The sequence below is a fragment of the Megalops cyprinoides genome, chromosome 18 (genome assembly GCF_013368585.1).
Source record: "Megalops cyprinoides isolate fMegCyp1 chromosome 18, fMegCyp1.pri, whole genome shotgun sequence".
In the NCBI taxonomy this organism is placed as follows: domain Eukaryota; kingdom Metazoa; phylum Chordata; class Actinopteri; order Elopiformes; family Megalopidae; genus Megalops; species Megalops cyprinoides.
The window spans coordinates 3,590,212-3,602,870 of NC_050600.1; the positions used below are offsets into that span (position 1 = coordinate 3,590,212).

Sequence of the window (12,659 nt, forward strand, 5' to 3'; positions counted from 1 at the left end):
AAGAACTATTTACTTCTCGAAAAGAGACGGAAATGTTTCCAGCTCATCTTAGCTTAGTGATGTAGAATGGATCAGTTACAACATTTGTGTTTGTCAGTGCACAACGACATTGAAATGATACATGCAAATTCCATTTACCTGTGGCATTTTGCTGAATACCGTCACAACTGAAATGCAAACTGATCAATACAACAAAGGCTGGGAACTGATAACTGATGTCCCTCTTTCATAGCGTTGCTGAGTAGTACTGGACAGAACAAGTACAGCAAGAAAAAATTCCACTGACACTTCTTGTGGGGAAAAAACAAAGTTACATTCTAGCCAGTTTTAAACTTTGACATATGGCAGTTTGACTTTGGAGTATGTCCTCAGGGCAATGAAACATGTTGTTGTTTCCTGATTTTGTGAAATCTGAAATTAGCATCTGATCAAAGAATACATTTCTATAGAAAAAGAGATACATAACTAATGGTGTGGAGATGACCTTGAGGTGAGTTAAAGCATTACGCAGTCATGCCTTTATTTGATAACGACAAGCTCACACCCAGAAGCCGGAACTTCTGCTTTATGACATAATCAGTGACTTCACAATGAAATGAAAGTTTCCATGACCACACTCCTTTCTTACTCAAACCGCCACAGCAGTGCCGAGTCATGTTCATTTATGCTTTTATAAATAAAAGCGTAATTAAATGAAAATTTTGAGAAATTATTCTGTTCTATTCTGATATATTCAAATAAGGATATATAATATATTCAAAGGAAAATGGCAGGAAAGACACTCTGTTGCACAAGCCCACCTTCAATATGCTGAATAATTGCTCAAATGGTGTTAAGTTATGATATACTGCTCTATGAATGGATTGTTCCTGTTTCAGTTTTCTGCCTACCTCACACATCATCTGTATTATCATTGGCATGGTTCCGCTTATTGTTTTCACTACTCCCGTTTCCTGTTCCAAGCATGTTTTTTCTTCCTTGTAGCTCTGTAACACTGCACATCAATTCTGATGAAAACTCACCCTGTTTTGATTATACATCACCTGATCTGATTAAAGCTCACCTGTTCTGATAACACCTTTCCTGTTATAATGAAACCTTACCAACTGTGACTTAAGATTACCTGTTGTCATTACATCTTATCTACTGAGCTTAAATGGTAACTGTTGAGATTATACCTCACTTCTTGTAACTAAACCTTACCTGTTCTGTGTAAAGCTTACCTGTTGTGATTAATGCTCACGTGTTCTGTGTAAAACGTACCTGTTGTGATTAAAGCTCTTTGTTCAGATAAAAGCTTATCTGATGCAATTAAAGCTCATTTGTTCTGATTAAAGCTTACCTGTTGTAAATGTCATCATCCTCTCCTCCCCAGCCCCAATAGTTGTTGGGAAAGCCATTGATCTTCAGGAACTGCTCCTTGCTCATTGAGGACACTCCTCCGAAGTACTGGATATACGGCAATCTGCAGGGGGAGAAGGAAAGGAGAAGCTCAGAGGGGTGTCAGTGACACCACACATCTGCCTTTAAAGAGGGAAAAACAACCTCCACCGAGGTCTCAGTCTCTCATCCATTCACTTGCAGAAAGTGCATTCAAAAAGGTTAGGAAAGTAGCTGTACAGACACTGAATCATTCACACCAACCTTCAGATGTAGTGCTACTGTGGGACACATTAGCACAAAGGCAGTAAGTTCTGCCATATGCCGTACAGCCTTTAGTCATTTAGCCTTTAGTCCTCAGAGCTTAAACTACCATCGTTTTAACCCCTAAGGTTTAACCATGATGTTAGGAGGGGGAAAGTTCAAACCCATCCATCACACTGAGCTGAAATCCTGGACGCTGGTCAAAACTAAATCACGCTGCTGGATGGGGAGGTTAAACGTCTGAGTATTATCCTGCCATTCTCTCAGGGAACAGGAGGCTTACGGGTTCTGTTCGATTTTGATCGCAGGACGTTCTCCCCAGGCTAAGAGAAAGCATGGGACACACACACTGAGCTGCTCCACCAGAACCCGGGAAACCCACTTCTGGCGTTCTTGAGCCAGTACAGTTCTGCTGGACCTCACAAAACCCGGCAGAGAACATCCCCGCCACACCCAGCACAGCACCGCACAGCATGGGACAGAACAGCCCAGCCCAGGCCAACCTTACACCTCATTCATAAAATACAGTAACATACCCCATTCATAAGACATAATAACATAACCCTGTCGTTAGGTACAGCTGTAGAATCCAACCATTAGGTACAGTAGAACAACCCCTTCATAAGGAACAGTAGCATGACCCATGAAGGTGGCATAAGGTATAGTAGTGTAACCCATTCACAAGATAAGGTAGCATAACCCAATCATAAGGCACAGTAACATAACACAATGATGAAGTCCAGTTGCACAATGCATTCATAAAGTGGAGCAACTTAACCCATAGATAAGACACAGTATCTTAATCCATTCATAAGATACAGTAGCATAACCCTTTCATACAGGTGTCATACAGCTGCAGCCCTTCTCCCAGAGCGTCCTCATCAGCAGGTGGCTCCGTTCTGCTCGACTGGCCTTTTTTAAACTCCTTTCGTAGGGTCAGCAGTGCTCCTCTGATAGCAGTCCTAAAGCCTCACAGAGCTGAGCTCTTTCAGTATGCCATTTTGCGCTGCCGCTGGAAGGAGAAGGAGACAGCAGACTCCTGTTCCCAAACAATCACAGCACGTCACAGCTCTAAAAAAAAAAAAAATTCACAACACATCACGCATCCCGGCGACAGACAGATAAGTTTGAAACAGACGAGATTTCGCAGCGGCAGAGGGAAATGATGTCGTTACAACACCGGCCCCTCCCTCGTCTGAAACGCCAGTCAGATGGCAGCTGTAAGACTTTGGACTTCCTGCCTTTATGCTCCCGACTCGGCCTCTCCGCCTGGCCCGTGTGAGAGGAACACCGATGTGCCGCTCTCACTCTTTGTGTGAGCACTTCTCCAGCATCATAAACACACCTCCGGCCCCACGTTCTGTACACACACACGCCTCAGGAGCAGATAACCGCCACAAACTGTAAAATCCAGACCAGAATTCCAGCCGCAGCTCACTCAGCCCGGAGTGACGGAGCCCAGATGGGAACCAGCAAACACAGCGGTCTGAGAGGACCAGCACTGAGGAATGCCGAATCATCTGCTTCCACTCAGAAACGCAGACTCTGCATAGCTGGAGCCACACAAGAACTTCCACTGCTTTATCATGACTGAATCAACAATAATTCTTTAAAAAAAAAAAAAAAAAGGAGTCCCTTAGATCTGCACGATTTCACTTTGAACAGGCATTTGGTTTTTTCACACTCTTAACCACAGATTGTTATTACGATAGCTAAAGTGGAAGAGGTCGCAAAACTTGTTTCACTTCACACACTTAATGTTGAAAGGTGACCCTTTCACCTTTTGTTCTAGTGTTCCAGGTTTCTCGCACTTCCTTAATCCCGAATGCGCAACACTGTACAAAATCCCTCTTCTCAGCTAAGACAGGCGTGGCAGCTGCATCCCAAGCTGCCTGCCTCCGCTCATTTGTGAGCGCAATCCTACACTCCACAAAAGGCAGCACACAGCTCGCCAACATCACAGCCACATCACACGCCGTACCCGAGAGCGGCATGCTGGGCCAACGCGGAGGAATCTCTTACTGGCACAGACTTTCCAGACACTCATTTCCATAAACCATAAAAGCGTTTAGGAGTGTGCATGAATAAACATGTGGCGATTCTCTGCCACCAGCACTGCCCGCGAGCAGGTAAGGGGTTAGTGTTGAGCGGCAGAGAACGCAGGTGCTCATGCAGCGCAATCAGTCCAGGTGAACTCACACACCTCACCTGCAACACGCAGGTGCCCATTAGTGGGTTAAGCACTGCGTCATGGACTAACGAGCAGGGAGAATTGCACAGCACGTACCTGAAGCCAAATTTATCCATGGACACGGACAGGTGTCTGGGCTGGCTGAAGCACTTGTAGGTGTTGCGGTCATCCATGGGGATCAGGTCGACGTCGCTGAAGACGAAGCAGTCGTAGTCGTACTCCTTCAGGGCCTCCATGTAGCCGATGTTAAGCAGCTTGGCCCGGTTGAACACCTCCTCTCCATCCTACAGTGCATGGGAGGGGAGAAAGAGGATGCTTCAGCTTACTCCGTTATACTTCGGCCCACTCTCCGGCCCACTCTCCTGCACACTCAACATCTCAAACCTCACAAATAGGTTTAGGTTCAAACCCAGCAGAGCACACATCTTATGGGACAGGTCTGAAGATGGGAAGTTTAAACTGCAGCTTGAAATCCTTAAACAGCAGCCCTCTGGGTAGGCTTGCGGAACGTAATTTATGTGTCCGCAAACACCCAGCTCGCGTTACACTAGCTTATGACGCGTTGACGTATGTGGTTGAATGGGTTTTTAGAGGAAACAAGGAAAATTAAACCAGCCAATCACGTTTTTGGACTGGACTGAAATTGTTCATTTGGCTTTGGGATTTTCCATCTGGAAAGCGTGTCCGTGAGGCCGAGCTCTGGGGGACGGGGGCGGGGGTGTGTATGTGTGTGCTGCTCGGAAAGAGCCGGCCTTCGTGCCACACTGATACATCGCCATGCGCGTTGGCCGCGGACGACGCTCCTTTGGTCATGCTGTCGCAATGTTTGCGGACATGATGTCGCAACGGGCGTACCTGCGCCTAACAAACAGAGCGTGGCTGACTGTCGGGCCCCCTGCCACTCAAAACCCAGCTGGCACCTACGGTGGTGCCCCAGCCACGCCCACTTTCCTCTGCCCTCACACCCGGGCACATGGCAGCTCTCACCACTTCCCATTACGCCTGAACTCTTACGTAACTTTCGTTGGTCTTTCCAGGTTGACAGGTTGTACAGGTCTTAATTTTTGGCTTAACTGTATTTGGACGTGCCAGTTTCAACATCTGGGCAACATCAATGAGACAGACAATACCTGTGGGTTCCAAACAACATGAGCACACGCACTGCGGTGTGACTGGTTTGATAATAACTATGATTGGCATGATTTGATAAGAGTAATTGAGATCCTTAACACATTCCAATCCTTAATGCCATATTAAACATCCTTGTAGTGTATTTGAAGTTAGCATCTACCAAGGAAAATCAAAACAAACAAATATAAGGTAAGCCAATACTGCACCCGAATTAATATCACACCAAACCTACTTCGATGTGAATATCGCACCGATTCTGCTTGCATCTTTGTTGGTGCTTCTGCCCTTATCCAGGGAGATCACGGAAATTTAAATCGCGGGGATCTAAAAGTCATGAATCAATTGTACCGGTGCGCTGTTACACCCTTAACGGTTTGGGCCTGCTCAGTAATGTTGGAGGAAGGCGTTCTTGTGCCGGCCCTTCTACAACATATTTCAAAGATTTACCCAGAATTCCGAGAGAGGCAGAAGGGTGTGGGGCCGACAGGCTGGAGACGTGCAGATCCGAGCTGACGGTGGGACTCTTTGTTCTGCAGACTTGGAAAAGAGCAGGGGCTCTTATCATCCCTGCCCCCTGTCTGAGACTCCCTCAGACAACAGCCATCTGTCATCTGGAGTGCAGTTAAAATCTGCACTGGTGGAATATTTGCAGAGCTATTCTGTGAGATGACAGCAGCCAGTTGAGTTTTGTATTTGCTTTTTTTTCCCCCCTGGGTAATAAATTCAAAGCCTTCAGACTCCAGTTGCCACTGCTACCCCTCTCCCACAGACGGGTAAGGTTTTATGGCTGAACATAGTCTCAGCATTCACACACTGCCTTCATTTGGAGGTTTTTACATGCAAGCAATCCACTGAAAGACCAGACTGTGTCAGAACGGCACTGTACTACAACACCGTAACCACCCGGGGCAGGAGGCATTTGCAGACATTATTAGTATTTATTAATAATAGTAATATGACTATTTTAATCAGCTGGACTGTAAACTCTGGCTGCCATTTCTCACCATGTTCTGGAAGAGATCTTCATCACTGAAAACTTCCACTTCCTGTTCTCTCTCTGCCTCAGTGTATACCCTGCAGCTGATCACACCGGTGTCAGGTTTCACCCGCTTTTTATATGAAGTATTTGCCCTCAGCATGTCCTCCCCAGAGAGAAAGAAGAAACCCACATTACCAGAAAAGCCCAGCAGCCCATGGGATCACGCCATTGGCCAGAGGAGACAGGGGGCGGGGCTCACCTCTTCATACAGCCACAGCCATTGGCTGAAGAGAGGCCTGATACGCACAGGAAGCATGGTTGCCAGCAGGTGAAGAAAGGAGGAAGGAAGGAAGGAGAAGGGAGGAAAAAAAAAATCAAGGGAACGAGGGAGAAGGATCAGGGAGAAGGAGAGAAAAAGAGAAAGATTGAGTAGGACAACAATGAAACGCCAAGAAAACACCAAGAACCCGGACATCACTGTTCAGTTGCCAAGATACTGGGTGTGCACCAGTGGGGGTGTCGTGTCCCACTTCTAGTCTTCCGCAGTGCAGCTTGCTGAGGGCATGCAGGCACCCAAACCGGAATCAACGGCCAACAGACACCCACACGCACATGCCGCACTCTCCTCTGCGCTCTTCAAAAAAGCAGGTGTGTCTTCAATTTGAGAGCACTCAGCAATTGATACTTTCGGTGCCCCCCTGGGGCTGTTAGGAGCAGGGGTAACCTGCTACACCACTCTTCTTCGCAGGACCCATACAATTTCTCAGTAAATATTCTGTTCTGGAGTTAAGTGACGGTTACAGAGACTGAAAAAGTTCTAGAGTGACCCATGAAAGGAAATGTGAGGGAAGCACTCTCTTTAGGATGAGGAGGACTAGAAGCCAAGACTAGAAGGATGAACATTCTCTCTGTCTGACACTGTGATTACCTGTTAACTGAATATCAGCACTGGAGCAGAGCAGGGGCTGTAGTTTCAGAATTTGCAAGTTGAAAATCACTGAGCTGCGTGACAGTCGCAGTGAAGAGTAAAAAAAGAGGAAACACTACTAAAATGTCAACTCTTCACAATCCTCCAGATGGGTAATGTTACAATAACAAAGAGGCTGTGGTACAAGAGAAAAAATATGAAACGATCATGCCAAAGGTACAGTATGTACCAGCTGGGAGAGCCACACTGAGGAATAACCTGAAGGCCTTGATTACATGGACCATGACTGATTGGATTCTTCTTTAAAAGGACGAACCAATGCTTTCAAATATTACTTTAATATTACTTTAAATTTTACTTTCCTATACAGTCAAAACGACCTGATTAAGGATCTCACTGTATTCTTCTTATTATTATGGAACAGAAATGGCATATCAACACATGCATCTTATATTGACATGTTTCCGGTGACTTCATCTGCACACACCTGTTGCTTAGTCCTTCATATTCCAGTTGCACTGCATTCTCTGAACATTTCAGTGCTGTTAACTGACCTGCTTCTAACATTTTAGTAAAGCTACATCCTGCATTTCTGAGGTGGTATGTAGTGTCATTTTAATTTTTCCACCCGAGAGCTAAAAAGAAAGGGGAAACCGCCAGCTCATGCACTGAGGATAAAAATGTGATTGGTTACAACATTCTGCATGATATGCTTTACATTCTCACCAAGACATTCTGAACATGTTTCTTGGCCACTCTCTGACTGCATAATGTAGACAAAGATTCAAACTGTACCCAAAGCGGGCACAAAGGCAAGGTGTTTTTTACTTCGACAGTTGATTATAGATATTAGCACCCTTAAATGGCACAAAGCCCTGTGATCATTGGCTTACGTAACTATGAAGATATATACGTGCCATGTTGCCAAGCAGCGTTTATGGTATTGCACAATAAGCAAGTCCAGGCTATTGGCTGGTGCACGTGATTTGTATCCAAACATGCCCGGCACAGTTAATGAACTCGCAGGATTAACACAAGATGAAGGCTGATGCGTGAGAAATCTGCTCTGCTGCTGAAGCTTAGCTCAGACCCTTGCACACACACAAACACACACCACAACTCTCCTCCTTTCCCACACAGCTACATGTACCAGCCTGTCTCTGGCTGTATCTACAGGTTCTCCGGAATGTTCGTTTCAGAAACCGTCATAACAACACTGACAGAGAACACTGACGGGCAGGGAAGTAGCGCTTGTTATCAGCATGCAAAGACAGTGGCCAGAATCTACGGGCACTGTGATTAGTGCCCACAAATTCTCACTACAGTCTCTGTGCATTCATAATTAATATGAAATTTAATGCAAATGAACGGGAAGCATTTTTTCAGGCAGAGAGAAAGGCCCGCTACATGGAAGACACAACTCTGAGTTGTGTCGGGCTTCTGAACCAAGATGTGTCTCACCAGACATCAGATGTCTGCTACTGGCTGTAAATTATACAAGGGCAAATCCATTGAAACAAAAGGTGCCAAACAAAATTGTTCAGGCTTTTTGACTGGAAATAAATTAGCATATATCAACAAATGCTATAATCTCCAAAAACACACCACCATGCTAAAATAAGAGACAGGGACGTAACCAGGGGAGGACCTCTCTTACTGGGCAGGCTGAAGCCTTCAACTTTCATCTATTTAAACAAGCGATAAGCACAACCTGTTAGGCCTTACTTCATTACCGAGAATTCCATGAATGGAACAACATGAATGACCTTGGGCCCCAGCGACAGCTCATGTGTGAGACTCTCTGTGGTCCAGGTGTTTTTTTCTGAAGGGCACATTCGTACTATTTGTGTATGAATATTCCTGTGCCACTACTAGGGTTCTGTGTCAGTTCATAACAAAAGACAGTCAGGAAGACAAACGATCTGCTATCTGCTAAACACAGAACAGTACACAGTACCTTTTGTACCCAGAATAAGTAGAAAAACCAACAGAAGCAAACTGAAAGTAAATAGAAAAATGAATCAAAAAATGTGCAAAATGAAGACAGTTGAGGGATGCTTACGCCCTCGTTAATTTTTTACCAGCGACTGCAAACAGTGTCCGGCAGGGTTTCATTCTCCAAACACAAAGCTATCAGATCCATCATTTCACAACAAGCGCACCGAAAAAAGACACAAGGGGAGAACAAAAAAAAGCAGGCTGGATATCGGGCTACAATCGGCAGAGACGGATCTCAACTTCAAATACACACCCACACACACACACACACACACACACACACACCTCAGCCACGCAAGCAAAAGGTACACCTCCCTACGGGTGTGTGAGGCTGTATCTGGGGGCCACAGCACTAATCGGAGGGCCTCCTGGCCACAGGCTACCGGAGTCTCCCCCTCGGTGGGGTTGGCGCTCTCACCTGGGCGATGATGTAGACGCCGTAGTCCAGCTGCTGCCTCTGCAGGATGGGGTGGAGGTAGTACAGCCAGTACTTGAGGTGCTCATCACGCTTCCGGAAAGGAATGATGATGGCGACCTTCTGCAGGGCGACGCAGTCCTTGGGCTTATAGCGGCCCCCTTCCTCGAGACCAGGGTTCTCCTCCTTCACCAGGTCCAAGGTGACGGGGCTCCCGAACTCGATCCTCAGCGGGCCCACTGGAGGAGTAGAGACAAGACGGGGGTGGGGGGAGGGTCAGTCATGAGAAGGTCGACCTGCCACATTCTCTCACCTTCACCGTTCAAAGTGGAAATTAAAATCTCAGCTAACTTTGAATGGCAAATAGGAACTGGCCCTCAATTTAAACCCTGCCCTCCATCTTAATGAGTGCAGAGTCAGTCAGTTCAGAGTCAGATTCAGCCTCAAGCAGCGGATGTGTGCCAGCATTCACATCTCACAGATAAAAGCTAGCATATTAGGCACGTAACCACATTTTCCTTGTATACCATGCCAGTGTTATACAGGCGTTGGAAAAATACATGGCGGAATCCTTGCAAATAGCATCCTGTACTAACCAAAGACTTCAGTACAAAACAAACAATGTCTAATGCAAAGACCATGTGATGTGCACATATCCATCTGTGTAAAATAAAGACAACTGCTATGGAGGATGAAGGTATGGATGTAAGAGGCTGTTGTGGGACTGTAGAGCCAAGAAAACGAAGCACTGCTTCTTCCAAATATTCCAGACCATGAATCACAAGCCTCTGAATGGCAGAAGGCTGCGTTACTGTGCTCTGCCCCCGTGCTTTCACTCCTGGGGAGTTTTACTCTGACCCCCCCCTTCTCAAACAGTCCTCCTTCTTTTGTTGTAGACAAATGAAAAACAAAACCGCCAGATGAGCAAAAGAGCGAATTTGGATTCCTGTGGAGGGTTTGAAGGATAAGGAGGCATTCAGAAGGATCAAGACAGGAGCTCCCCACTCCCAGAGTACATATATCTCTAACATGAACAGATACGGGATCCAAAACAGGAGCGACTGACATTAATATTGCACATATTTTTATTTCATATTTACATAAAAATTCTGCTTTATACATTCTGCTGTATATGTGAACAGAGATAGGCAACCTTAAACCTGATGAACCTTTAAATCTGTAGAACATATCTCAAAGCATTGATGATGTCATTCCAACAAGACCTTCCGCAAGATTACATAAAAATTACTCAAGAAGTAAATTAAAATGCTAACGTGAACCTGAGCAAGATAAGCCATTGATCGCCATACATGTGATAAATGAGTTACTGAAATAATTCACAAAACTGAATGATCCTTCTAATAATATAATAGCAACACAGCTAATTTTAAAAAGGCCCTATTGCTTTAACACTTATGTACACGTAGTACTTTCCCAAAATTGTCAATGAACAGCATTTCTCAGTTCTTAATTATTTTACGCTGCTTCGACCCGGCAATCCACCGGGAAAAAAACAACTTAAAACTAATCACCAAAATTTCCCAATCCGTGTGAAGTTTCTGTGCTTACCGAGGAGCGGCGATGTATCGGGACATTTCTGAAGTTCTTTGATATCTCCCGGAGCGTTTGGTGGATCAGCCTTTTTTTCAACCGTGTCCAAGGTCTTCTGCTTTATTGAGTTGTTCAACGTTACCTTAATTTGGCTTTGTTTCTGTAAACGTGATTGCTGATTTTGCACAAACGTTACACGCAAATCGAGAGATTTTACGTAATAAAATACAGTAACTGAAATATGAAGAAAGCAGAGAAGCACAACCAGTGTGCATGTTTTATGAAGAAAGCTAAAATTTACACTTGAGTCGCGCATGATACTTCCTTTTAAAACTGAAAAGACAATTGGCTACCTAATTAAAAAACATAAAAGCAAACTACACAAATAGCCTATACATCTAAACTAGCTAGTTCGCCATTCCATTGTACAATAACAGCATGAAGTGAGACACATATTTAATCAATATCTAAATGACGAAATAGATTTTAGACACGTCCTCCGCTAGATAGCCAGCTAGCTCACAGGGCTAGTCCAGACACCAAACTTCCCAGCACGTAAAATATGTTGTTAGCTAGCTTACCGCAAGCTACCTAAGAAAGTTGTAAACTCTTCCGAAAAAAAATACATACAGCCAATTACTTAAAACTAGTCGCTATCCAGTTTGTTAGAAAGCTAAATAGACATTTTAGTGTGCCAACAGTATCTCTGTCCGAGTTTATCTGAATTAGCTTGATGGCTAACTAGCCTGTTCATTCGTCTGAATTGAACGTTCCCCGCACGTCTTCGAAGTAGCACAGCAAACGTAGGAAAAACTAACAAAAAAACAAGACGACTCCGGATGATGTTGTATTCTTAAACGGATTACAAAATTTAGACTAGCTAGTTATCTAGACAACTTATTACAGCAACTACTTCAACGTTTCCTTCTGTCCTCTTGCGGCGACACTACCGCTAACTACCCGCACGGTCCCATGTTTCTAGCAGGGTGGAATCCGCGTCTTCCGGGTTTCGGTGAAGGGCTGGGAAAAGGGGTGGGGGAGCAAACTATTAACATGCAGACTTCATGTTAACTTAAGATAAGACTGGAGCAGCGTATACCATTCATCATAAAGGAGACTGATCATTATGGCCACTGATCATGACGGAGACCCTTGGCTGGCGGTAGAGTTTTGCTGTGTGGAAGCACGTTGCACATATGAGATCCAGACGTTGCACTTTGTTACACATGAGATCCAGTCAGGTAAATTCTGCTGCACAATTTCACTTTTCATGCTCTGTTCATAGTGCGCAACAAGATCTTTGATACATTGGAACCCACACCGTCATTATTAGAGACCAGCTGCCCACTGCCTTTGCCTTGAAGATTAGCCTATACTGCAATGGTGAGCAGTTTACTGCGTGTCTAACTACATGTCATTTGAGTCTGGCTACACACATACAGGACATAAGTTTATACCAATCTATTTATTATTTCTAGGCCTATCTACAAAACTCAATGGGCAAAGTAACTAGCAAGCAACTAGTAAGCAAGATGCAATCTACCATTTGAATACTAGCTGACAAGAATTAGGGTAATGTATTTTATTCGTTACCTAACGATGCGCTTGATAACATTGCTTAAAGAAAGCTATTTCAATCCGGATTAGGTATTACTGGTCGTAGTCAAAATTATTTCATTTAAAGGGTCATTTTAAAAACAAAATCGTATGTTGATATGAAATACCATCTCATATGCTGATGTCAGCTGTGTAAAAAAAAGCATGTTACGCGTTAAACTGCATACATTTTTGGATACACGTTATCACTGCCAGGCGACAGCAC

At 44.7% G+C, this 12,659-nt stretch overlaps 1 protein-coding gene across 1 annotated transcript in view; it reads right to left on the bottom strand.

Moving 5' to 3' along the window:
- b4galt1l (DP-Gal:betaGlcNAc beta 1,4- galactosyltransferase, polypeptide 1, like) overlaps positions 1–11,802 on the bottom strand; it is an 18,912-nt gene extending 7,110 nt beyond the window's left edge. The window contains exons 1-4 of the mRNA XM_036551067.1: positions 10,856–11,802; positions 9,290–9,525; positions 3,932–4,119; positions 1,343–1,465 (exon numbers count right to left, since the gene is read on the bottom strand). Of these exons, the coding sequence (XP_036406960.1) occupies positions 1,343–1,465; positions 3,932–4,119; positions 9,290–9,525; positions 10,856–11,153 (845 nt within the window). The 5' untranslated portion in view covers positions 11,154–11,802. The remainder of the gene's footprint in view (positions 1–1,342; positions 1,466–3,931; positions 4,120–9,289; positions 9,526–10,855) is intronic.
- Between the last annotated feature and the right edge of the window lie 857 nt (positions 11,803–12,659).